Below are 24,257 nucleotides of genomic sequence, written 5' to 3'. Positions count from 1 at the left end.
TTTCCTCTCTGAAAGCGTCTGGTCGGATTCTCTCTTTCTCTGGTGAGGATCTCCTCGAATTCAGGGTAAGGAGCGAAAAACTTGTTAGGTGGTTTAGACCGTCTAAACGAAACCGCCTGATCTGCGGGTTAAGTAGAGGAATCTTTGATGCCACAGGTCTGATTTATCGCTCCAATGAGGTTCTGAACCATATCCCTCAAGCTAGAGATTTGGTTCGGGTCCAGCTCCGAAATATGCTCCGAAGGCGCATCTGAGAATGCCTCGCTTGACTCAGGGGAGGAGGACCGGGGGGAAGCCGACCGCAGAGAAGGTCCGTGGGGCGATGTGGAATGGAAAGAGGACTCAGACCGGCGTTCCTGTCTGGATCTTTTGCAACCTAAATTGGAAGTCTTGGACGGAGCTTCCTGCGACCCGCTGGCTACTGTGGAAGTCTGCAGGGGCAGCCGATCGAGCACGGACACAAGGGTCTGGGACACCCGTGTGAGATCCGCTACAGATTGGGACAGAGAGGAGGCTCAGCCTGGGGTAGGGACTTCGCTCTCAGGCGGAACAGCAGGGGGGGTCCTGGGCGGTGGGCATAATGGGGTCAGTTACAAGACGAACACGCAAAGTGTTTGACTAAGGCAGATGAAGTAGAAAAAGAAGTAGGAGGGCAAGAGCGACCTCCCTTAGAATTAGACATGACGAACGGGTCCCTGACGAATGCCAGGTTAGGGGACAGGAGGGCAGAGGAGAGAGTCAGTCTGCAGTACAGAGCTACTCACGGCAGACGAAGCGGTTCTAGACGGAAGAAGCTGCCCAGCTCGTAGATGATTCCCCAGGGAAAATAACCCTTCAAGCAGGTAGGTAATGCGACTCCTGCAGCGATCCAGTGAAGGGGACCTGGGCCACGTTGTCGTCCAGGGAGCAGGTGAAGATGGCGGTTGTAGGTGAGAACGCCAGACTGTGCGCTGAAAAGGGGCGGAGAGGGGCGTGCGTAGCGCCGAAAAACACTCTGCAGCGACACAGGGAGAGGGGCGGAGCTAATCGCGCGGGTTGGGAGCACCAAGATGGCGCCGGTGGGTGGAACTCGCCAGGGGACTGATGGTCGGGCGGGAGAAAAGTCTGCACGAGGAAACAGGAAGTGGGTGGAGTCACGGCGCCGGAAGTTGGCCCCAGGAGAACCCGGGGACTAAATTAGAGGCTGGCGACCGCCAGAGAGGGCCGCAGCATCGGAGAACGTGCGGTCACCGGAAAAAAACGGCACGGCAGCCACAAGGCCGCCGTGCCAAGGACAGAGAAGAGCGCGGCCGCAGGAAAAGCGGCGCGACTGCCTGTAGGGTGGCCGCGCTGGCTGAGAGAAAAGGTGCGGCCGCAGGGAAAACAGCACGGCTGCCCATAAGGCAACCGCGCAGGGCGCAGAAAACAGTGCAGACCACCAGGAGGAGTAGCCCGGCCGCCTGCAAAGGTCGTCGCGTGAACGGACCTACAGTATGACCCCCGCCCTCTCCCGCGGACAAGAAAAGAGGGGAACACACCGACCAGGCCAAAGGCAGCCTGGAACTCTGCGCACCTCAGCGAACGAAGAGGAAATCCCAAGGGAGCCCCCATTACTACCCCGGAATTGAGGAGGGATACAGAGGTATCTCAGGGTAGGGGTGGGAATACTCACCTAAAACATCCCACGCTGCCTGTTACTAACCTCAAAACCGGGGAAGGTATCAGACGTCCAGGGAGCTGGTGATCTACGTCGTCTCCTCCGACCGTCAGGCTCTGGTGGGCGAGTGCGTGGGGGACGGAGCTAGGACCGGACTTCTAAGCACGCTTGTGTGCTAAGATCTTGGTCCTGCTGTCGGATCTATGAGGATACAGGGTGGCAGTACGCGCCGTACTCATAGTCTGTAATGTGGGATTACAGTTGTGACTTCACACTGTATCCCTCCAGAAAAACCTGCAAGAAAACGACGCACATTGAGGTAGATATGGGTCTAATAAAAGACCCGTGTCCACCTCCTACTGACACTAAGCTAAACTGAAGCGCATATTGCCAGTCGGTGGGGTGTACACTGCAGAGGAGGAGCTAACTTTTGTGTGTGCATAGAGTCAGCCTCCTAGTGGCAGCAGCATACACCCATGGTTCCTTTGTCCCCCAATGAGGCGATAGAGAAAAGATAACAGCAATACCAAATATGTGGAGTCGACAAAATTTCAATAAACACAAAAAAAATAATTTATCCTATATGGTGAAGGTCATAAACCATTTGGTTTCTGCACCTCTTAAAAAAAAAATGTAATAAAAAGCAATCAAAACATTGGTTGCACCTCAAAATGATATTAATGAATTGCTCGAGATGTCATCCAGGTCACCGCAGTTCAGGTGTCCGGCTGGGAACGCACCCTCAGTGACTGGCGGTAACCTCGATGATGTCACTGCTAGTCACTGATGCTGTGCTTGCAGCAGATCATTCAACGGTGGTTCTCAGCCTGGACGATCGCATCTCGGCACCGTCCAGGGTAAAAACTGTTTATCGCTAGACATGGATTACGGCGTGGGACAGAACCACAGACAGGTGAGAGATACGGTTGTTTTTTATTTTTGTTTTATTACAGGAGACTATAGCTTCAATGGAATGGGCAGTGAGGTGAGTATGGTTTAATTTGGAATCATTAAATGAAAATGTCATTCTTTCAAATAAAAGACTCGACTGTGTTTATTTACAATATAACTATAGAATTAGTAATGTATAGGTGCCTTGTAGACGCCTCTCCAATACTAAGCCGTGGGCTTGATATCACCGGACAATACAAAGGTAACATTAACCCCACAAATATGAACCCCACTTGCCACCACTACAGGGCAAGTGGGAATAGCCGGGCAAAAGGGCCAGAATTGGCACATCTAATAGATGAGCCTTTTCTGGGCGGTTGTGGGCTGCTATTTGTAGGCTGGGGAAGGGCCAATATCAATGGCACCTTACCAGCCTGAGAATACAAGCCCTCAGCTGTCTGCTTTAGCAAGGCTGGTTGTCAAAAATGGGGGGTATAAATAATTGAAAAAAAAAAAGCGCGGGGACCCCATGATTCTTGATAACCAACCTTGCTAACACTGACAGCTGAGGGTTGCGGCCTCCAGCTGTCAGTTTTGCCTGGCTGGTTATCAAAAATACAAAAGAACCGACACCTTTTTATATTTTTTATTTAGATCGCAATTCCCGGCTGATGAATAGTCCAATCAGCCACTCCTGCTCTCACTTATTGGCGGCAGCAGGCATAGGCTGATGGGAGCAGTAGTCCCATCAGCCCACGCCAGTGACCAAAGGTAAACTTTATACCTCCGATCACAGCTGCAGGCTCACACTGTCATTTGACAGCGTGGGAACCATGGATGTCTGACCTGCCGTAATGATTTTACCGGTGATCAGAAGCAGTGTATGCTGTGCTGTGATGCACATGACAGAGCGACAAACACCCGGAGTTCAGGAGGCCGAACCCGAACAGTAACACGGTCTTCCTGGTGAAGTCCGTGTTTGGTGTCCGTGCCTGAACAGTACGTAGGTGTTTGGTATGGACGCTGAACTTTACTGTTGAGGGTTGCCAATCTCTAGCCCTGACAGTTTTCTTCTTTTTTTTTTCTTCAACGATATAAAGTACATATGTTTGGCATCACCTTAATTGTACTAACCTAAAGAACCATATTTTCAGGTAGCGATGCACAACAAATGCTGAAAAACGAAATACAAAATCCATGACTGAACTACATTTACAATTTGTTTCCCTTTTTCAGTACCATTGTATTGTAAAATTAAAGGTGTAATTCAAAACCAAAGCTTGTCCCCTCAAGGAAAAAAAAAAAAAAAGGTGTCATATTGCTGTTGACAGAAAAATAAATGTTATCACACTTGGAAGAAATAAAAAATCAAGTGCAAAAAATAAGCTTGGAAACGGCTGGGAGGTGTGAGATATTAGGCTGGAACCAATTGATTATTATCACCCCTATACACAAAAAGGGTAAAATTTGTGGTGAAAATCTGCCACAGAAATGGACATGCTGCAGATTTCACAATCTACACAGCAGATGAACCTGATGTGAATGAGCCTAAAAGAGAGGAACGTGTGAGAAATGAGCCGAGTCTGCAGTTTATGTATGTGATCTGACACATGGTGGATGTGTTATTAATATAGAATACTTATCACATACATTATCTTGCCAGTTGGCTTCCTCTCATAGTGACAATGGAAAGCGTGATAACGAATATGTTGTAATATCACTTTAACGTGCAGTTGTTTACTCCAGAAAGGATATAAATATTTTGTTTTCCGAGGCCGGAATTGTCACCAGTGTCCTGCCCCATAAGCAGAATGCATGTAAAACGTTTGAGTTCATCATGGAAAAACAAATTAAAGATTCAAGAGCCGAACAAAGGAGGAGAACAATATTATACTTCATTCCAGCACATCCAAGTGAGATACAGCCATCTGGCATCTGTTCATTTACATTCAACTACTGGCTCCACCGAAGACTGGAGGAAAGTTTCACTAGAACGTGAGAATCTCACATCTGTGCCACAGGAGACGGCGCGAGCGAAAGGAAAGTTAAGCGGAAATGAGGGAAAGTTTTGATCACTGACATTTTTAAAGGAACAACTAAGTGCTTCTTTTCTGGAAGAAAAATGTGGAGTCCCATTTCCTAAAATATTCAGATGTAGAACAAAACCTTGATCAATGGATATCAGCTGCTGTACCCAAGAGGCCAGATGGAGCGCTGCTACTGAGAAATCACGATTATTTATTCAAGTTTTTGAAAACCCTGATTAAAGCGGTGTCATCAGAAAATGACCATTGTTTAAACAGGATTTTATCTTAAGTATATTTCTTCTTAATTTATTTTACATATCTGTATCTATACCAAAAAAATTGAAATATTGCAAGTTTCACACTAATCAACAGGCCAAATATTAGGGTCAATTGTCCTGATCTGTAAAAATGACTTTGCTCAGTTGCATTATCATTAAAGACAGTATTACACTGAAAGATGACACCTCTATGTACAACACGGGCTGTGGAGTCGGAGGATGTGTCCATTTTGGTGGAGTCAGAGTCAGTATAAAATGGACCTTCTCCGACTCCTAAAATATATAATACATTGGGTACAGTAGTACAGTGCAGGATGTGATGTAATGTTTCCATAAGAATTTGGGAATGTTCTGAAATGTCCTATAAATGTCCGTTCTGTTCCTGATCTAAGGATCACGGCTATTAGTGGAGATGAATCTGTGCAGCACTTTATGCACATGCTCAGTAGTGACCAGTGCTGGAGAGTCAGGAGTCAGGGACATTGAGGAGTCGGAAGTTTGGATTACCTACTCCACAGACCTGTATCCTACAGGATCCATGATTTACAATAGGGGATTGTCACAGCTTACTTCCTCCTCCTCCCTTCATAATGACCAGTTGAAACTCTTCACCAGAGGTCCCAACCTGTGGCTCAGGAGCCACATGTGGCCCGCAGGCCTATGATTTGTGGCTTGCAGCTGTCTGCCAGCTTGGTGAATTAGCTCAAAGTCTAGCAAACAACTACGAAAAGCAGGTCTCCAAATGATGACTGCCATGAGTAGCCCCAATCAGAAGAGCAGATCTGGATACACAAACTGGCCTGAGGGAGTTAGAGAAATTAAATATGGTAAGTTGGAGATAGGATGATATTACCTGACTGAGGAGGTGCTTGAAGCAGGATGTGACAGTGATGTGGGAGTGCTTCATATGAGGAGAGGCCTGGGTGTAAGGTGGGGACCCCTGGATCTAGGTATACTGCTCAGTGTGATTTGTGCGGGAAGGTTCTGGCTGTCATTATAACAGTTATAAGGGCTCTGGCAGCCGCTACTTTTAGGGGCGCTGGAGCAGGATGTCACTATTCTGAAGTACCGGAGGGTGGTCTGGATGTGGCTCTCTGTATTGAGCAGTGGCCCCCAACTTTTCTTACCAAACAACCAGGGTCTGCGTCAGAATTATTCTACTAAAGTCCACTTGAAGAACAGGAAGTAGGAGTTTAATATTAGTTGCCAGTATAAAACTTGCAAGTTTTTTGTTTTTTATTTTAAATGTAGATATTGATACAAATTTTTTTTTTTTTTTAGATTTTTGCTAAAAAAAAAACAACACATTTAAAGGGAACCTGTCACCCTGTTTTTTCGATATGAGATAAAAATATGGTTCAATAGGGCCTGAGCTCTGCTTTACATCAGTACCTTTCATATCCCGATTCCCCACCTTTGCTGAGAAAATACCTTAGTAATCTCTCCGTTTTCACATGTCAATCACCCCGATCCGGTCCGATGGGCGGGGCCTAATCGCCTATTCTCCCCACCTCCGGCTTTGCCCTACGAATCTTCTTTCCTGCGTTGGCGCATTCAAATGGTGTCTCGCACGTGCGCAGTATGTTTTGCCCAACAGTGGGCAAAGCATTCAACTCATTATTGCGCATGCGCCAGCATTTTCCTTGACGTTCAAGCATAGGGTCAAAAGCCGGTGCATGCGCAATAACGATTTCATGCTTTGCCCACAGATGGTCAAAGCATAATGCACAAGCGTGAGACGCTAATTCAATGTGCAAAACTGCAGAAACTGACCGCGATCTGTGCTATTCACAGATCTAGTTACGTCTGACACGCTAAGGAGCGGGGAGAGGGACAGCGATTAGGCCCCGCCCATCGGACCGGGGTGATTGACATACGAAAATGGAGAGATTACTAAGGTATTTTCGCAGCAAAGGTGGGGAATCGGGGGATATGGAAGGTACTGATGTAAAGCGGAGCTCAGGCCCTATTGAACCATATTTTTATCTCATATCGAAAAAAATGGGGCGACAGGTTCCCTTTAAGCATAGAAATCGGATATAAATAGGTCATTTACTGATGACATTTCTTTTAAAAGGGAACGTTTTGCAGGTTTTTGTACCAGTGCATGCACAGTGAATGCCCGATGACGCAGCGAGATCAGGACTATGCATCTGTGCGAGTGATGACACCTCTGAAAAAACGACTGGTGCGATGAGTTACTGCGCAAGTTTCCGACCAGGTGAGGCAGGTCACCCAGACAAGAGAGACGTGTCAGTCAAAAACAATTGGATAAGGAATTGCTTTGGAACAGAAGAATGACAAAAATAAGGTATGCATTTAATCTGAACTACATTGGCCTAACAGATGAGTATATAGAACAAAAACTTGGTGAAAGGTCCATTTCAGCAAACGCAGAGGAGCAACACGGAGCAGTGAGGACCCATCCGTTCAGCTAACTATAGTCTATGAGCTCTTGGAAAAGGTTGACATTTTTATGCACAGATTTTTTTTTTAATACACAAATTATCTCCACCATATGTAAGGAAAGCTTTATCCATAGATGGAATGAAGACTGGAAAATTTCAATTTCAATTAAAAGCCTTGTGTGTGAGGCATACTGGCAAGCATCACATTTATTAAAAGGTTTGTATGCCATATGTAACCCATTTGAACATTCACTCTTAAGGGGGACCGTCCTTTATCAGTCAGAGCCCATCGCAGAGGACCAATCTCTCCTATTAAATTCAGTGGTTGATGTGTAATGATTCATTTCTGTGAATATGTACCGTATTTTCTGGCGTATAAGACGACTTTTTAACCCCTGAAAATCGTCTCAAAAGTCGGGGGTCGTCTTATACGCTGGGTGACGTCGTGGTCATCGCAGGTCTTTCGCTCAATGCATCCTTAGGAACGGAGGCCGCCGCCTGCACCGCTGAGAGCCGGGGGCAGTCGGAGGGTAAGTATATCCATATTGTTTATTTTTATTCTTTTTTTTTACATGAATATGGATCCCAGGGCCTGAAGGAGAGTCTCCTCTCCTCCAGACCCTGGTAACCATCCGCACCGCACACGCCGTGTAAGACAACTGGGCGTATAAGATGGCCCCCGTCTTATACGGCGAGTATATCCCAAACTCCATATTTTATATGGAAAAGTTGGGAGTCGTTTTATCGCCCAGTCATCTTATACACCAGAAAATACGGTACATTCACTGGTGGTGAGCAAGTATATCTGATCGGGATCTGCTCAAACCAGACATCTCCTCTTAATGTGGCTCTCCCCAATGTAAGTTTTACCTTGAAAAGACAATTAGAAAAACTCAGAGAGTGAAGTTCGGGCAGAAATGTTGTCAGTACTGATCTACATGTAGTATTACAGTACCTCCATGATATATTTCCCATAGTGCAATAATTAAAAGTAACACTCATACCATGTTCAATCCAAAGAAGACTCAGATTTTGTAAAAAAGAAATACCTTATCAACGTGGAAAATTAAATCCAATTCACAGACGTTTTCAAAGCACTTGTCCAATGTTTCCACAAATACCTGCAAAATAAAGATGTGCGCTCTGGTGAGACAATGATGAAACCATGAACACAGGATTGGCCGATTTTGGATTTAATATTCTGATAATTCCATTTCATAGTGAATACTTTTAGTCTCCTCATTTCCAAAAATCTATAGATACACATACTCCTCCTGTATACACTGAATCATCTATGTAGCAGAATAATGTGCCGAACTCCAAGGACTTACTGGTAGGGAATCTAGATTGTGAGTCCCAATGGGGACAGTGCCGATATTGTCTGTAAAGCGTGTTGAATTAATGGCGCTTATATAAGTGTGTAAAATAAATAAATAAAAAATAAAATAAAATAAGATCTATGATTCCAATGTACCATGCTTGCAGAAAAAAAAAAAACTTCACAGAAATCTGATTTTAGAAATTTTAAATGACAAAGAACCCTGAAGAATTTTACTGTATGTTCTCACTGTGGTTTCATTGTCCATTTTTCAAGCAGAAGATTCTTCAGGAAGCGTTCCTCGTCTCTGGTGATTTTGGGGGCTTTGTAATCCTGATCTGATTTTTTACCTTTAACTATTTTTGGATATTTCCTAAAACGATTGGACTCTTTTTCTGCGCTGGCATTTTTTGGTTAACGTTCTTCTGGTGTTTTTTAGGCGTCTGTATTGCCACTTTTTGAAATCCATTAAACAATTAATAAAATGTTCATGTTTGTTTAGTATAGCGGAAAATGCCTAAAGAATGGTCTGCTCACTTCTTTTAATCACTTGGTGTCTTCAAAAGCATGAAACGTGTAAGAGAAGCCTGAACATATGCACAAAGTCATTTTTCCATTGAAACAACTAGGACGATTCTTTAAAGCATTTTTTATTGAGTTTTTACAAGCAAGACAACACTCCAAAAACAATGGGAAACGATGCATTGTGAACATAGCTTTAGAGTGCAGAAAAATGGGCCTGAATACAACACCATGAAAAGTGTGAAAAAATATGCAATGTCCTTGAAATATAGAGTTTTAAGAAATATTCCAGCAGTTGCTTCTATGGAACAGCAATGGTGTAAAATCTACAAAACGCATACTATTCCATAGACAAGAACTGTTGGGGTAATAGGAAAATTTGTCTCAGCCGCTAATATTTGGGAAAACAGCCACTTGTGCCAACATCCTAATAAATAAGGAGCATCAAGTTGTCAGCACTGTATGTCTGCTGAGCATCATTAAAAGAGGACCTTCCACCAGTTTTAGCATGTTACACTGACCACACCATACAAAACGCTCAGGAGAAAAAATGGCGCAAGAATAGGGTCTTATCCAGTAATCAGAGATGGTATCGGTATATGCTGACCTGATCCAAGGCTGTACAGATCCACGGGCGATTTCACCAAAGTAACAAAAAAATGGAACGTTTGCAGTCTATGTCCGCGCTGCCAGCTGATGACGAAACGTCACACGCCAGAAATAATATAAAATAACAGTTCTTTCATTTTTATTTTCTACGCGTTTCAAAGTTTAAGACACTCCTTCAGGAAACAAAAACCATATCAAATGTATACGTTTTTTGTTTCCTGAAGAAGTGGGTTACACTGAAATCTAGAAGAACCTTTATTTTATATTATCTCTGGCGCTTGACGTTTCATCATCAACTGACATCACGGATATAGACCACAAACTTTTCATTCAGAGCTGAATAAAATGACTTTTTTAAATTCCCATCTCTGTTGCGGACATATTAGTTCATTAAGTTTAGGTTATAACTTCTAAAAAGCCCAACATGGCTTCACCAAGTCTCTGGGAGTGTGTACTTCTTTCCCTGTATGATGTTGGCCAATCAAAAGCAAGCTGTGTCATGAAGGGGAAAAAAAGTATGTATCCCAGAAAGTCAGAGAACAGGTTTCTCCTGTGAGGTGTACTGATCGACAGCCCCGCTCTCAGCCCTAATCTCTGCACCCACTGTGCAGAGTAGATCATTCCAGTACTCACAGATTATTTCATTTCAACTTCCAAAATTCTAGACATACACAAATCTGCAGTTAGGTCCATACATTTTGGACAAGTTTACCAAGTGGGAAGTAGACATTTTACATACATGCACACACATATACTATTGATTACTTGAATTAAATTCCTTCCTTACAACGGATCCAAGAGACCTGGGAAAAAAGTGCCAGAAATGCATTAGCCATTACAAAGTTAATGGTTTTATTTTAGGAATAAATATACAGTACTTATTAAAGAGATTTACTAAGGAAGGGATTGATATACTGCCATCTAGATCACACTAAGCAAACAAAGACCATTGACTGTTGCAGCGTCTTCACATGTTCAAAATGACCAAATATCTCTAAATGAAGCTAGCCACATGCTAACAAGGAAATGGCTACTGTCTGATTTACCAAATATTTGTCAAATGAAAAATATAATTAAACAATTTCTTAAAGGGAATATGGCAGCAGGTTTTTGCTATGTAAACTGAGAGCAGCATGATGTAGAGGCTGAGTCTCTGATTCCAGTGATGTATTATTTACTAGGCTGTGTGTTGCAGTTTCAATAAAATTAGTGTTTTTTTCAGCAGGAGATTAAGTCTACAAGACTAGGTGTCTTGTGCCTCTTAGTCAACAGCTTTGTGTAACACGCCCCCACCACGAATTGGTAGCTTACTGTGTATACTGTACATCGACAGCTGCTAATCAGTGGTGTGGGGGGAGTCAGCACTCTGAGCACTGCTACATCTGCAACAGGGAAAACCGTGATTGCATAAAAATGACAGCATGCAGAACAGGAAGTAACACCGCTGGAATCAGGGTCTCTGCCCCCACAATGCTGCTCTCAGATTACGTAACAAAAACCTGGTGACAGATTCCCTTTAACTCGTAGTCAAGTACAACTTTGTATGACCCTACACGTGTTATTAACAGGGCTTAGAAGTATAATCCAATCCCAGTATTACACAAGCATCAGGACAAATTATAAATGAAGTAGTGGGATAATTTAATAAGAAATAACTTTTAGCTGTTTTTACCTCTCTGGAGAACGTAGACATAACTCTCCTGTCACTTCACTTAACCCCTTCCCGACCTGTGACGCCACATATGCGTCATGAAAGTCGATGCCAATCCGACCTGTGACGCATATGCTGTGTCACAGAATGATCGCGTCCCTGCAGATCGGGTGAAAGGGTTAACTCCAATTTCACCCGATCTGCAGGGACAGGGGGAGTGGTACTTTAGCCCGGGGGGGGGGGGGGGGGGGTTGGCATTTGCCCCCACGTGGCTACGATCGCTCTGATTGGCTGTTGAAAGTGCAACAGCCAATCAGAGCAACTTGTAATATTTCACATATGAAAAGTGGTGAAACATTACAATCCAGCCATGGCCGATGCTGCAATATCATCGGCCATGGCTGGAAACCCTGATCTGCCGCCCCCCCCCACCACCACCGATCTCCACCCCAGTCCTCCGTTCTGTGGTCTGCTCCCCCGTCCTCCTGTCCGCTCCCCCCGTGCTCCGATCCACCCCCCTGTGCTCCGATCCACCCCCTCATACTTACCGAGCCTCCCGGTGTCCGTCCGTCTCCTCCATGGGCGCCGCCATCTTCCAAAATGGCGGGCGCAGTGATCAAAATAAAAATTTTTTTAAATGAACCCCCCCTTATCACCCCCATAGGTACGGACAACAATAAAATAAAGAAAATATATATATTTTTTTTTTTTCCACTAGGGTTAGGGTTAGAACTAGGGTTAGGGCTAAGGTTAGGGCTAGGGTTAGAACTAGGGTTAGAACTAGGGTTAGAATTAGGATTAGGGTAAGGCTATGCACACGTATTCTGGTCCTCTGCGGATTTTTCCGCAGCGGATTTGATAAATCCGCAGCGGATTTGATAAATCCGCAGTGCAAAACCGCTGCGGATTTATCGCGGATTCACCGTGGTTTTTCTGCGGATTTCACTGCGGTTTTACAACTGCGGTTTTCTATTGGAGCAGTTGTAAAACCGCTGCGGAATCCGCAGAAAGAAGTGACATGCTGTGGAATGTAAACTGCTGCGTTTCCAAGCAGTTTTTTCCGCAGCATGTGCACAGCGTTTTTTGTTTCCCATAGGTTTACATTGAACTATAAACTCATGGGAAACTGCTGCGGACCCGCAGATTTTTCCGCAGCATGTGCACATAGCCTTAGAATTAGGCTATGTGCACACGGTGCGGATTTGGCTGCGGATCCGCAGCGGATTGGTCGCTGCGGTTTCGTAGCAGTTTTCCAACAGGTTTACAGTTCCATGTAAACCTATGGAAAACCAAATCCGTTGTGCCCATGGTGCGGAAAATACTGCGCGGAAATGCTGCGTTGTATTTTCCGCAGCATGTCAATTCTTTGTGCGGATTCCGCAGCGGATTACACCTGTTCCTCAAAAGGAATCCGCAGGTGAAATCCGCACAAAAAACACTGGAAATCCGTGGTAAATCGGCAGGTAAAACGCAGGGCCTTTTACCTGCGGATTTTTCAAAAATGGTGCGGAAATATCTCACACGAATCCGCAACGTGGGCACATAGCCTTAGGGTTAGGGTTGGAATTAGAGTTAGGGTTGGAATTAGGGCTAGGGTTGGAAATAGGGTTAAGATTAGGCTTGTGGTTAGGGTTACGGATAGGGGTGCGTTGGGGTTACAGTTGTGGTTAGGGTTGGGATTAGGGTTAGGGTTGGGATTAGGGTTACGGGTGTGTTGCGGTTAGGGTTGTGGTTAGGGGTGTGTTGGGGTTAGGGTTGTGATTAGGGTTATGGCTACAGTTGGGATTAGGATTAGGGGTGTGTTGGGGTTAGTGTTGAAGTTAGAATTGAGGGGTTTCCACTGTTTAGGCACATCAGGGGTCTCCAAACGCAACATGGCGCCACCATTGATTCCAGCCAATCTTGCGTTCAAAAAGTCAAATGGTGCTCCCTCCCTTCCGAGCCCCGACGTGCGCCCAAACAGTGGTTTACCCCCACATATGGGGTACCAGCATACTCGGGACAAACTGGGCAACAACTTTTGGGGTCCAATTTCATCTGTTACCCTTGTGAAAATAAAAAATTGCTTGCTAAAACATCATTTTTGAGCAAAGAAAAATGATTTTTTATTTTCACGGCTCTGCGTTGTAAACTTCTGTGAAGCACTTGGGGGTTCAAAGTGCTCACCACATATCTAGATAAGTTCCTTTGGGGGTGTAGTTTCCAAAATAGGGTCACTTGTGGGGGGTTTCTACTGTTTAGGCACATCAGGGGCTCTGCAAATGCAACGTGACGCCCGCAGACCATTCCATCAAAGTCTGCATTTCAAAACGTCACTACTTCCCTTCCGAGCCCCAACGTGTGCCCAAACAGTGGTTTACCCCCACATATGGGGTACCAGCATACTCGGGACAAACTGGGCAACAACTTTTGGGGTCCAATTTCTCCTGTTACTCTTGTGAAAATAAAAAATTGCGGGCTAAAAAATAATTTTTGAGGAAAGAAAAATGATTTTTTATTTTCACGGCTCTGCATTATAAACTTCTGTGAAGCACTTGGGGGTTTAAAGTGGTCACCGCACATCTAGATTAGTTCCATGGGAAGTCTAGTTTCCAAAATGGGGTCACATGTGGAGGAGCTCCAATGTTTAGGCACACAGGGTCTCTCCAAACGCGACATGGTGTCCGCTAACGATTGGAGCTAATTTTTCATTCAAAAAGTCAAATGGCGCTCCTTCCCTTCCGAGCCCTGCCGTGTGCCCAAACAGTGGTTTATCCCCATACGTGAGGTATCAGTGTACTCAGGAGAAATTGCCCAATAAATTTTAGGATCCATTTTATCCTGTTGCCCATGTGGAAATGAACAAATTGAGGCTAAAAGAAATTTTTTGTGAAAAAAAAAGTACTTTTTCATTCTTACGGATCAATTTGTGAAGCACTTGGGGGTTCAAAGTGCTCACTATGCATCAAGATAAGTTCCTTGGGGGGTCTAGTTTCCAAAATGGGGTCACTTGTGGGGGAGCACCAATGTTTAGGCACACAGGGGCTCTCCAAACGCGACATGGTGTCCGCTAGAGATTGGAGCCAATTTTTCATTGAAAAAAATCAAATGGCGCTCTTTCCCTTCTGAGCCCTGTCGTGCGCCCAAACAGTGGTTCCCCCCCCCACATATGGGGTATCGGCATACTCAGGACAAATTGTACAATAACTTTTGGGGTCCAGTTTCTCTTTTTACCCTTGGAAAATTAAAAATTTTTTGCTAAAAGATCATTTTTGTGACTAAAAAGTTAAATGTTCATTTTTTCCTTCCATGTTGCTTCTGTTGCTGTGAAGCACCTGAAGGGTTAATAAACTTCTTGAATGTGGTTTTCAGCACCTTGAGGGATGCAGTTTTTAGAATGGTGTCACTTTTGGGTATTTTCAGCCATATAGACCCCTCAAACTGACTTCAAATGTGAGGTGGTCCCTAAAAAAATGGTTTTGTAAATTTTGCTGTAAAAATGAGAAATCGCTGGTCAAATTTTAAACCTTATCACTTCCTAGCAAAAAAAAAAATGTGGTTTCCAAAATTGTGCTGATGTAAAGTAGATATGTGGGTAATGTTATTTTTTAACTATTTTGTGTCACATAACTCTCTCGTTTAACAGAATAAAAATTCAAAATTTGAAAATTGCGAAATATTCAAAATTTTAGCCAAATTTCCATTTTTTTTCACAAATAAACGCCAAAATTATTGACCTAAAATTTACCACTAACGTGAAGCCCAATATGTCACGAAAAAACAATTTCAGAACCGCTAGGATCCATTGAAGCTTTCCTGAGTTATTACCTCATAAAGGGACACTGGTCAGAATTGCAAAAAACGGCCAGGTCATTAAGGTCAAAATAGGCTGGGTCTTGAAGGGGTTAATAGAGCTGCCCTTTATATTATTCTCATTTTACGACTTCAGTTAATGCTATGGGTACATAATGGTGTCTTTTTGCGACTGGGCTTTGTTCCCAGATTTAATCATGAACATCAGAATGAAAACATCCATTGTTCAGACCATCAGAGGCTTTGTGCACAATAAAAATAATGGTTGTATTACAAATTAACATTTTTTGTTTATTTCCCTAACTAAACCATTATTTAGGGAGGAAAAATAACGAGTCCACTTGGAGCTTTCATCTGCCCCGCACGTCTCTGGGATGAATACAATCTAAAAAGGAGTTGTATCAAGGAGACACATTGTATTTTTTGGTGGAGAAATGTCAATTGCAAAACAGCAAATGCTACTATATACTACTTCTAGCCAGTCACAGGCTGGAGTTCATAATTTTCAATATTTTGAAAAGGACAAAGGTCAGTTTCCAGTGGGTGCCACGAATGTTGACGCATGAGCAAAAAACATGTCACCAGCAATTTAGTAAAAAAAAATAGAAGTACTTAGAGAAAATCCAGTAGACTTTTATTCTCAAATTATTAAGGGTGATGAAACATGAGTCCACCACCATAATCCTGAGACCAAACAAGAGTCCATGCAATGAACGCCCAAGAGAACACAAACTCCCTAGAAATGTCATGTCCAGCAGTCAGCTGGAAAGATCAAAGCAACAGTTTTTGCTACACAAGACAATTACTGGAAACACCTATGCTTCAACAATGAAGGCACTACGTGAGGCAATCAGAGATAAATTCCATGGGAAGTTGTAGTCATCAGGTGTGTTACTGCTTCATGACAATGCGCCAGCTCACAAGTCTCGCAAATCATAAGCTGCTATCAGGAAATACGGCTAATGGAGCCTAACTGTCCACCCTAGTCCAGTCCTCGCTCCCACTTTCTATTTCGGAACCTGAAGAAATATCTGCATGGGCAACGATTGCCGGATGATAATGCAGTTAAGAGGCAGAAATAGGGTTCTTGCAGCAGCAAGAAGTCTCCTTCTGTTCTGTGTGCAACCGATCAATGGAGGCAAAAATGTGGACGTAAGAAGGGATTACATCGAAAAGTATCAAGTTAACTTCTCAGGAAATTTTGTTTTCATATTTAGGTAGATAAATTACACTGGGGAACAATTTTAAAAAAAATTCTGTTGAGTTAGGTTTTTGAGCTGATTTATACTAAAATTGGCATGCTGATTCCAAAAATGTAGTCAGTTTTTTTCTAGCACGTCAAGTTTTTCCTCCACAACTTACCTGCCAGAGAAGCACAATTGCACTGATATCTGTAATAAGACTTGTTATCTGATTACAATTCGACTCATATAGAGCTACGTGGCAACTTGTAAGAGTAGTCACAACTGAGACAGTGTGGTGAGAGGTGTGTGCAGCTCCCAATATGTCATAATTATCAATATCTTTACACAAAAAATGTATCATAGTAGGAATAAATAGGGTTTGTGATAGCTTTTCTCTTTACATTGGGCGCTTAGTTGTAATTTATATATCTTTTATGATTTTTTTCTTTGTTAGTTTTCAAAGCTTGTAACTTTCCATCTCAGTGTTTTATTTACATATGTACATATTTCCTACATATTTGTCATGCCTATTTATTATATATTTCATTTTTTGTTCATATTTGTACTATTTAAAAAAAAACAAAAAACACTTTTTAGGTACAGTAGTTTACATATTTTTGAGAAGACAAAAATCCTATAGTTCAAAAACTTAACGTGATAGAGAAAAACTGAGATCATTTCTGGATTCAGCATCCAAAAATTAATTAAGAACAGTTGTCTGACCTAACTCTTAAAAAATTGTGTTCCCCAGTGTTATTGAACACACACCCCTTGTACTATTTAATTCCACATAATCACCCATCAACTCTACATTTAAAGGGTATCTGTCACCCCACTTTTCGACTATAAGCTAAGGCCACCGGCATCAGGGGATTATCTACAGCATTACAGAATGCTGTAGATAAGCCCCAGATGTATCCTGAAAGACAAGAAAAACAAGTTAGATTATACTCACCCAGGGGCGGTCCCTGTGCGGTATGGTCCGATGGGCGTCGCGGTCCACGTCCGGTGCCTATCTTCATACGATGTCGTCCTCTTCTTTGCTCCGACGCGGCGCAGGCGCCGGGAAAGGTCAGAGAAGCCCAGCGCCTGCGCACTGCAGTACTTTGCTCTGCCCTCAACAGGACAGATAAAGTACACCTGTGCAGGAGCCGCGACAGGTAGCAAAGGTTACATTGGGGGCTTATCTACAGCATTACAGAATGCGGCCTCTTATGATCCAAAAAATAATGTAGTTAGGTTCTGAAAACCATGACTTCACGGAATCAGTTACCATCTCGCTTGTTGTACATTTTTGACCTCTCATTGCTTTTTGAGTTTCAGAAAAAGATAATAATCAGATGAGGACAAATCAGGAGTATGTGGCGGATGATTGACAACTTCAAAGCCAATTTCACTGAGTTTCTGCAAAACAATACGAGACTTGTGGGAGGCGCATTATCCTGTGAAAACAAGAAACTTGAAAAGTTTCTGTGGAAGTACTAATCTTTACCTGACATGGTTAATTTCTCTTAACCACAATTTCTAAATGACATAACCTTTTCTGCTAAAACTTAGCACGCATGCTTGTCAAAGTTAATACTCGTTTCTATAATAATGAGATTTATTTTTCTTTGCTAGAAATATTTGAGGTCAACAATTTATCAATATCTCACCGTATAGAGTAAATGCTCAGACTGAAATGTAAAGAGGATGGAGGAGTCAGTGGGAAAACTTTTCTCAGCAATAAACAGACTGATAAGTGGGAATCCATCAAATGCTCTGTACCTGGTAAAAGGATTATTGAACCACCATGACTCCAGAAACAGCAGATCTGGCCATACTACACTCTTTCTTTAACTCCCCATTATAACAACTTTGTGACTAAAAGAAACAGCAGATTGCAACCCCTTAGATGTTTCCTGAGTCCCACACTTGTGGCTGGCGCATAGATATTCCCTTCTCAGTCAAGGAAAAAAGCTCAACAGAATTGTTATAGCATGTGGTCCTTAGAGAGGTTGTCCATTACTCAGACAACCCTTTTCAATTACTATATTCTCCCATACAAAATATAAACAGCACAAACCGCCGATTCCAGCGCAATTCCAGCTACGTGGGCGTTGGATGTCATGTGAATCCTGCAGCCAATTAGTGGCCTCTTCATTCTTACTTCCTTCAGATGAAACAAACATCCGGAGGAGGTCGGAGAGAAGAAGCGGTTCTGACTTCCTTTGGATGTCCGTTTGTCTGAATGAAGTGACTGAACTGGCCCATTAGTGGCCGCTGTTGTCTGCAGGTATCATGTGACAGGATAATGTCACCCAACTACTGGGTTTCCTGGGGTTGATATCACTGGAACAACATCAGAGTTAAGTATGGGCTGTTTTTATTTTACATGTGAAAATCTAATTGAGCAGGGGTTGCCGAGTAGTGGACAACCTCTTTAAAAAAGTACAGCATATTATACTAACAAATCCACTTTAATATTAGCACAAAACAGGCAGCAACCGATTTCAACTTTTGAAAGTTAACTAAAAGATACGGCCAATAAAAAAAATATATTAAAACATTATGCCTGATTGTAGTTAGAGGAAAAGGGCACAACCTTTTTTTAGTCTGCGTGCCAAATTTTTATCACTCCCAAAGGCCACATAAAATTTGAAGGGGCATTCTGATGCGATGAATATTGACAGTACTATATAGTTCAATTTAGATCTCCAGAGAGAACGGAGCCAAGATGTCCATGCAATGAGCGTAGCTTCCCCAAAGAATATAAACACAGAAGAGTCAGAAACAGCTAGAGGGCGCACAGAATGGTATCGCGGGCTGTATGTAGCCCTCAGGCCGCAGGTTGTACAACTCTTATAGCTACAGGATGTGCTTAAAGCTACTTTACCAAATCAGCATGGATCAGTTTATTCTCTCTTTTAGAATATGATTACTTTAGTAAGATGGAAAAAATTACAGTGTTTACTTGGAAACTCTTTTAAAAAAAAAATGTAACCAGAGGAAAATTAGTGATCAATCAATTCCACACAGAGCAATACTAGAATATCAATTACCTACGAGAATGTAAAATATTTCAGTTTGTTGAAATCGCAAAACTCGATCTAAATTTAATTCACTACAGATGTAAGAAAGGACAATGCAATGCACAACATACAAGTCAGGCATAGAAAATTAAGGCTTATCAGTAGTGATGAGCGCAAGTGCTCGGTACTCAAGTTTGCCTAGGGTGCTCAGGAATGCAGAGTATCGCGGGTGCTCGAGGGACATGCTTGAGTCCCCATGGCCACATTTCGCGGTTGTTAGTCACAAAACATTAAGGGACTGCCTGACAAATCTGGGAAGTTCCCGCATGTTTTATGGCTAAACAGGACCAAAACTTGCGGCCGCCGGCTCCTGCCTCCTGTGACCAGCTGCTTCGCCACTCTCCCTCCCCCGCCGTAAACTGGGACAATGACTCGTGTATAAGCCGAGGGAGACATTTTCAGCACAAAATAATGTGCTGAAAAACTCGGCTTATACACAGGTATATATGGTAATTAATGGTGTCCTCAATGCTGAGAAGTACAAGAGGATACTTATCCATTATGAAATACCATCAGGTACGCATCCAGTTGGGACTAAATTTGTGAAGAGATAGAAGGATTTGCACAAATCTGCATTCACAGAATATCTATGATTAGTTCTCCCTACCAGAGTTCCAATCAAAAACTGAGTGCAAGTACACCTAGAAGAATTGTTACTTTGATACTATTTTAAAGTCAAAAGGTTAGTCACCCCAAATATTGATTTTATTTAGATCTCTTTTGTACTTTGCAATTTGTAAACTGATAAAAAAAATTTAAACATTTGTTTTTTTTAAAAGCATTCTTACTTTACAAAAGGTATAGTGAATGCTGAAAGGTAGTGTAGGTGACAAAGGCATAAATAAAAACATTATTAGAAGCTTGATAAAAGGCCCTTATGACATTACGGGCTAAATATGATTGAAAGAATTTCTTTACTGATCAGCCTTTGCAAAGCTATGACTCTTTGTAATATACCGTACTTATTTACATTATATTGCTGGCTTCGCTATCAAGAACCATGCTGAAAGTGCTGTAATAACTGACTAGTAAGTACTCCTTTCAAAGCTGTTTTGAAGTGCTGATCTAGCAAGAATCCATACTCAAACACTATTAGCATTAGCTTTTTACTTATCTAGTTACAGCAGGGTTTTTGCTCATTTTGTGTCTTGTAGGCTTTGTATGCTTTATGGCCTATGTGAACATGCGTTTATGTGCTGCATGTATACCAACTTAAACCAAGCTCAATTTTTGTGTTTTTTCTTTTAATTTTTTCATTCTGTGCAAGTCGGCGTGTGTCCTCTCTCTCCTGAACTGGAAATTACACTTAAAGGCTTCCCCAGACTCCTGTCCACAGGTCGCGACCCAGTCTTTTTGTCTGCCCTTATTCACACACTGAGATCAACTCTGACACATGATAAGGTTTTTAATATTAGACAGTGTAGGACCGTCCCGTGCAGGGTCACCTTGTTGATGGTGGGATGGCTTTTATGCTATTTTTGATCAAAAACAGTATTACTAAGAACCCTGTGTTATTTAAATGCACTTTTACTTTTTATTATCATTATACATTTTTAGAGCGCCATTTATTCCATGGCGCTTTACATGCGAACGGGGCAAATATAGACAAGTACAATAAACATGAGTAAAACAAGGCACACACAAGTACAGGAAGAGAGAGGACCCTGCCCACGAGGGCTCACAGTCTACAGGGGATGGGTGAGGATACACTAGGTGAGGGCAGAGCTGGTCATGCGGCTGTTCAGCAGACAGAGGATCACTGCAGGTTGTAGGCTTTCCAGAAGAGGTGGGTCTTCAGGTTTCTTTTGAAGGTTTCCATGGTAGACGAGAGTGTGATGCGTTGGGGTAGAGTTCCAGAGTATGGGGGAAACACGGGAGAAGTCTTGTAAGCGGTTGTGGGATTTTAGTGTTCCCTATAGTTTTTTGAGCAGTGTATATACAACAGTGCTTCTCCTGTTCCTCCTTGACAAAGGCTGAGGGAGAGCTCCTGCTGCTGGGTTATTTCCCTTCTACGGCCCCCTCCACGTCTCTTGGTGTACTGGCCTGTCTGCTGGTAGCGCCTCAAGCCTCTGGACACTACGCTGACAAACACAGCAAACCTTGCCACAGCTCGCATTGATGTGCCATCCAGGATGAGCTGCACTACCTGAGCCACTTGTGTGGGTTGTAGAGTCCGTCTCCTGCTACCACGAGTGTGAAAGCACAACCAACATTCAAAAGTGACCAAAACATCAGGCAGAAAGCATTGGTACCGAGATGTGGTCTGTGGTCCCCACCTGCAGAACCACTCCTTTATTGAGTGTATCTTGAAAATTGCCAATAATTTCCATCTGGTTTCTATTCCATTTGCACAAGAGCATGTGAAATTGGCTGTCAGTGTTGCTTCCTAAGTGGACGGTTTGATTTCACAGAGGTTTGATTTACATGGAGTTATATTCTGCTGTTTATGTGTCACCTTTATTTTTTGGAGATAGATATAGATATAGATACACACACACACACACACACACACACACACACACACACACACACATATATATACATGTATACATACACACACACATATATTTTAGTTACTCTATAAGGTCCTTGCAGAAAGCATTTTAACTATCTAATAAAGAGTCCATTGTCTGGTAAAGGTCCATATTGACCTGCAGATGTGTAAATATAGTGGGTGCATTCAGGCTCTGAGAATAGGGGCACCCAAAAGGTCTTGTAGACATATAAGAGGAGACAAATACTACTAAAGACTCTTCATAGTTGGAAGTCCTGTTAGAGATTTTGCATTTTGACCCCTAAGGGTATGTGTCCACGTTCAGGATTGCTTCAGGATTTGGTCAGGATTTTATGCAGGTAAAATCCTGACCAAATCTGCACCTGAGGTCACTGGCAGGTCACCTTCGTTGTCCTTGAGTTTTTTCTGCAATGTAAGGACATGCTGCGTTCTTAATAGACGCGCCGCATGCGAGTTTTCTCGGGTGTGCCGCATGCGTCTTTTCCTGCATAGTGGAGACAGGATTTCATGAAATCCCCTCCACTATGCTGTAACATCTGGACGCTGCGTTTTTTTATGCATGCTGCTCAACGCTGCGTCAAAAACGCAGCGTTTCCTGAACGTGGACACATACCCTAAGGGTATGTTTCCACGGTCAGGAAACGCTGCTTTTTTGACGCTGCGCAGAGCTGCAGCGTCAAAAAAGCAGCATCCAGATATTCCAGCATAGTGGAGGGGATTTTATGAAATCCCGTCTCCACTCTGCGTGGAAACCCGCACGCGGCGGCCCTGCGACTCCGGACATGCTGCGCGTCTTTTCAGATCGCAGCATGTCCGTACACCTTGCGGGGACGCAGCGTCCCCGCAAGGCATATCACAGGGCCCTATGGGAGCGAGCGATCATCCCGGATGATCGCGTCCCAGGAAGGGGGCGGGGCTTAGCGCCGAGCGGCTTCGCCGCTGCGGCGATACTGCCACCCCTCCGTACCGTGGAGCCATACCCTAAGGGTATGTGTCCACGTTCAGGCTTGCTTCAGGCTTTGGTCAGGATTTTATGCAAGTAAAATCCTGACCAAAACTGCACCTGAGGTCACTGGCAGGTCACCTGCGGTGTTCCTGCGTGTTTTGCTCATTGTAGCAACATGCTGCGTTTTGAAAAAACGCACCGCGCATGCGTTTTCGCGGCAAAAACGCATGCGTTTAACGCATAGTGGAGTTCATGAAAATCCCCTCCACTATGCTGTTACATCTGGACGCTGCGTTTTTGACTCTGCGGAAAAACGCAGCGTCAAAAACGCAGCGTTTCCTGAACGTGGAAACATACCCTTAAGGTACCGTCACATTAAGCGCCGCTGCAGCGATATAGACAACGATGCCGATCGCTGCAGCGTCGCTTTTTCGTCGTTGTGTGGTCGCTGGAGAGCTGTCACACAGACAGCTCTCCAGCGACCAACGATGCCGAAGTCCCCGGGTAACCAGGGTAAACATCGGGTTACTAAGCGCAGGGCTGCGCTTAGTAACCCGATGTTTACCCTGGTTACCAGTGTAAATGTAAAAAAACCAAACACTACATACTTACATTCCGGTGTCTCTCGGGTCCCCTGGCGTCCGCTTCCCTGCACTGTGTAAGCGCCGGCCCTAAAGCAGAGCGGTGACATCACCGCTGTGCTTTGCTTTACGGCTGGCACTGACACATTCAGTGCAGGAAGCTCTGAGCAGCAGCGCGGACGCCGGGGGACGTGACAGACATCAGAGGGTGAGTATGTAGTGTTTTTTTTTCTACTTTTACAATGGTAACCAGGGTAAATATCGGGTTACTAAGAGCGGCCCTGCGATTAGTAACCCGATATTTACCCTGGTTACCATTGTAAAACATTGCTGGCATCGTTGCTTTTGCTGTCAAACACAACGATACACGCCGATCTGACGACCAAATAAAGTTCTGGCCTTCTAGCTCCGACCAACGATATCACAGCAGGATCCTGATCGCTGCTGCGTGTCAAACACGATATCGCTATCCAGGACGCTTCAACGTCACGGATCGCTATCGTTATCGTTGTTAAGTTGTTCAGTGTGAAGGTACCTTAAGACACAAATTCTGTGACTGCTCTTAGCGACAGTAGATCTGGAAACCTGTGTGCACAATTTATTTTCCTACAAGCGGTGAATACTTCCTATGTTGTGACGCACAGAAGGACAAGTTTCTGATTACTACCAATGACTCAAGCAGCAGCATTTACCAGACAGGTTTACTTAAATTTTAGATGGATATCTAAGAGAAGGATTGAAAATTACTATTCAGTATTACACTGGTTACAAGAAAAATGCGAGGAATTTCATCATATTGTGACAGTCTCCATTAATGGAAAGTGTTAT

At 43.5% G+C, this 24,257-nt stretch overlaps 1 protein-coding gene across 2 annotated transcripts in view; it reads right to left on the bottom strand.

The window, feature by feature from the left end:
• The window catches only part of AP3S1 (adaptor related protein complex 3 subunit sigma 1), a 96,592-nt gene that overhangs the window by 34,448 nt on the left and 37,887 nt on the right, over positions 1–24,257 (bottom strand). For both annotated transcript variants that reach the window (XM_077290650.1, XM_077290660.1), the window contains exon 4: positions 8,290–8,361. In XM_077290650.1, the coding sequence (XP_077146765.1) occupies positions 8,290–8,361 (72 nt within the window). The remainder of the gene's footprint in view (positions 1–8,289; positions 8,362–24,257) is intronic.

This window comes from Ranitomeya variabilis, chromosome 1 (genome assembly GCF_051348905.1).
Source record: "Ranitomeya variabilis isolate aRanVar5 chromosome 1, aRanVar5.hap1, whole genome shotgun sequence".
In the NCBI taxonomy this organism is placed as follows: Eukaryota; Metazoa; Chordata; class Amphibia; order Anura; family Dendrobatidae; genus Ranitomeya; species Ranitomeya variabilis.
This window is presented reverse-complemented; position numbering and strand designations above follow the sequence as displayed.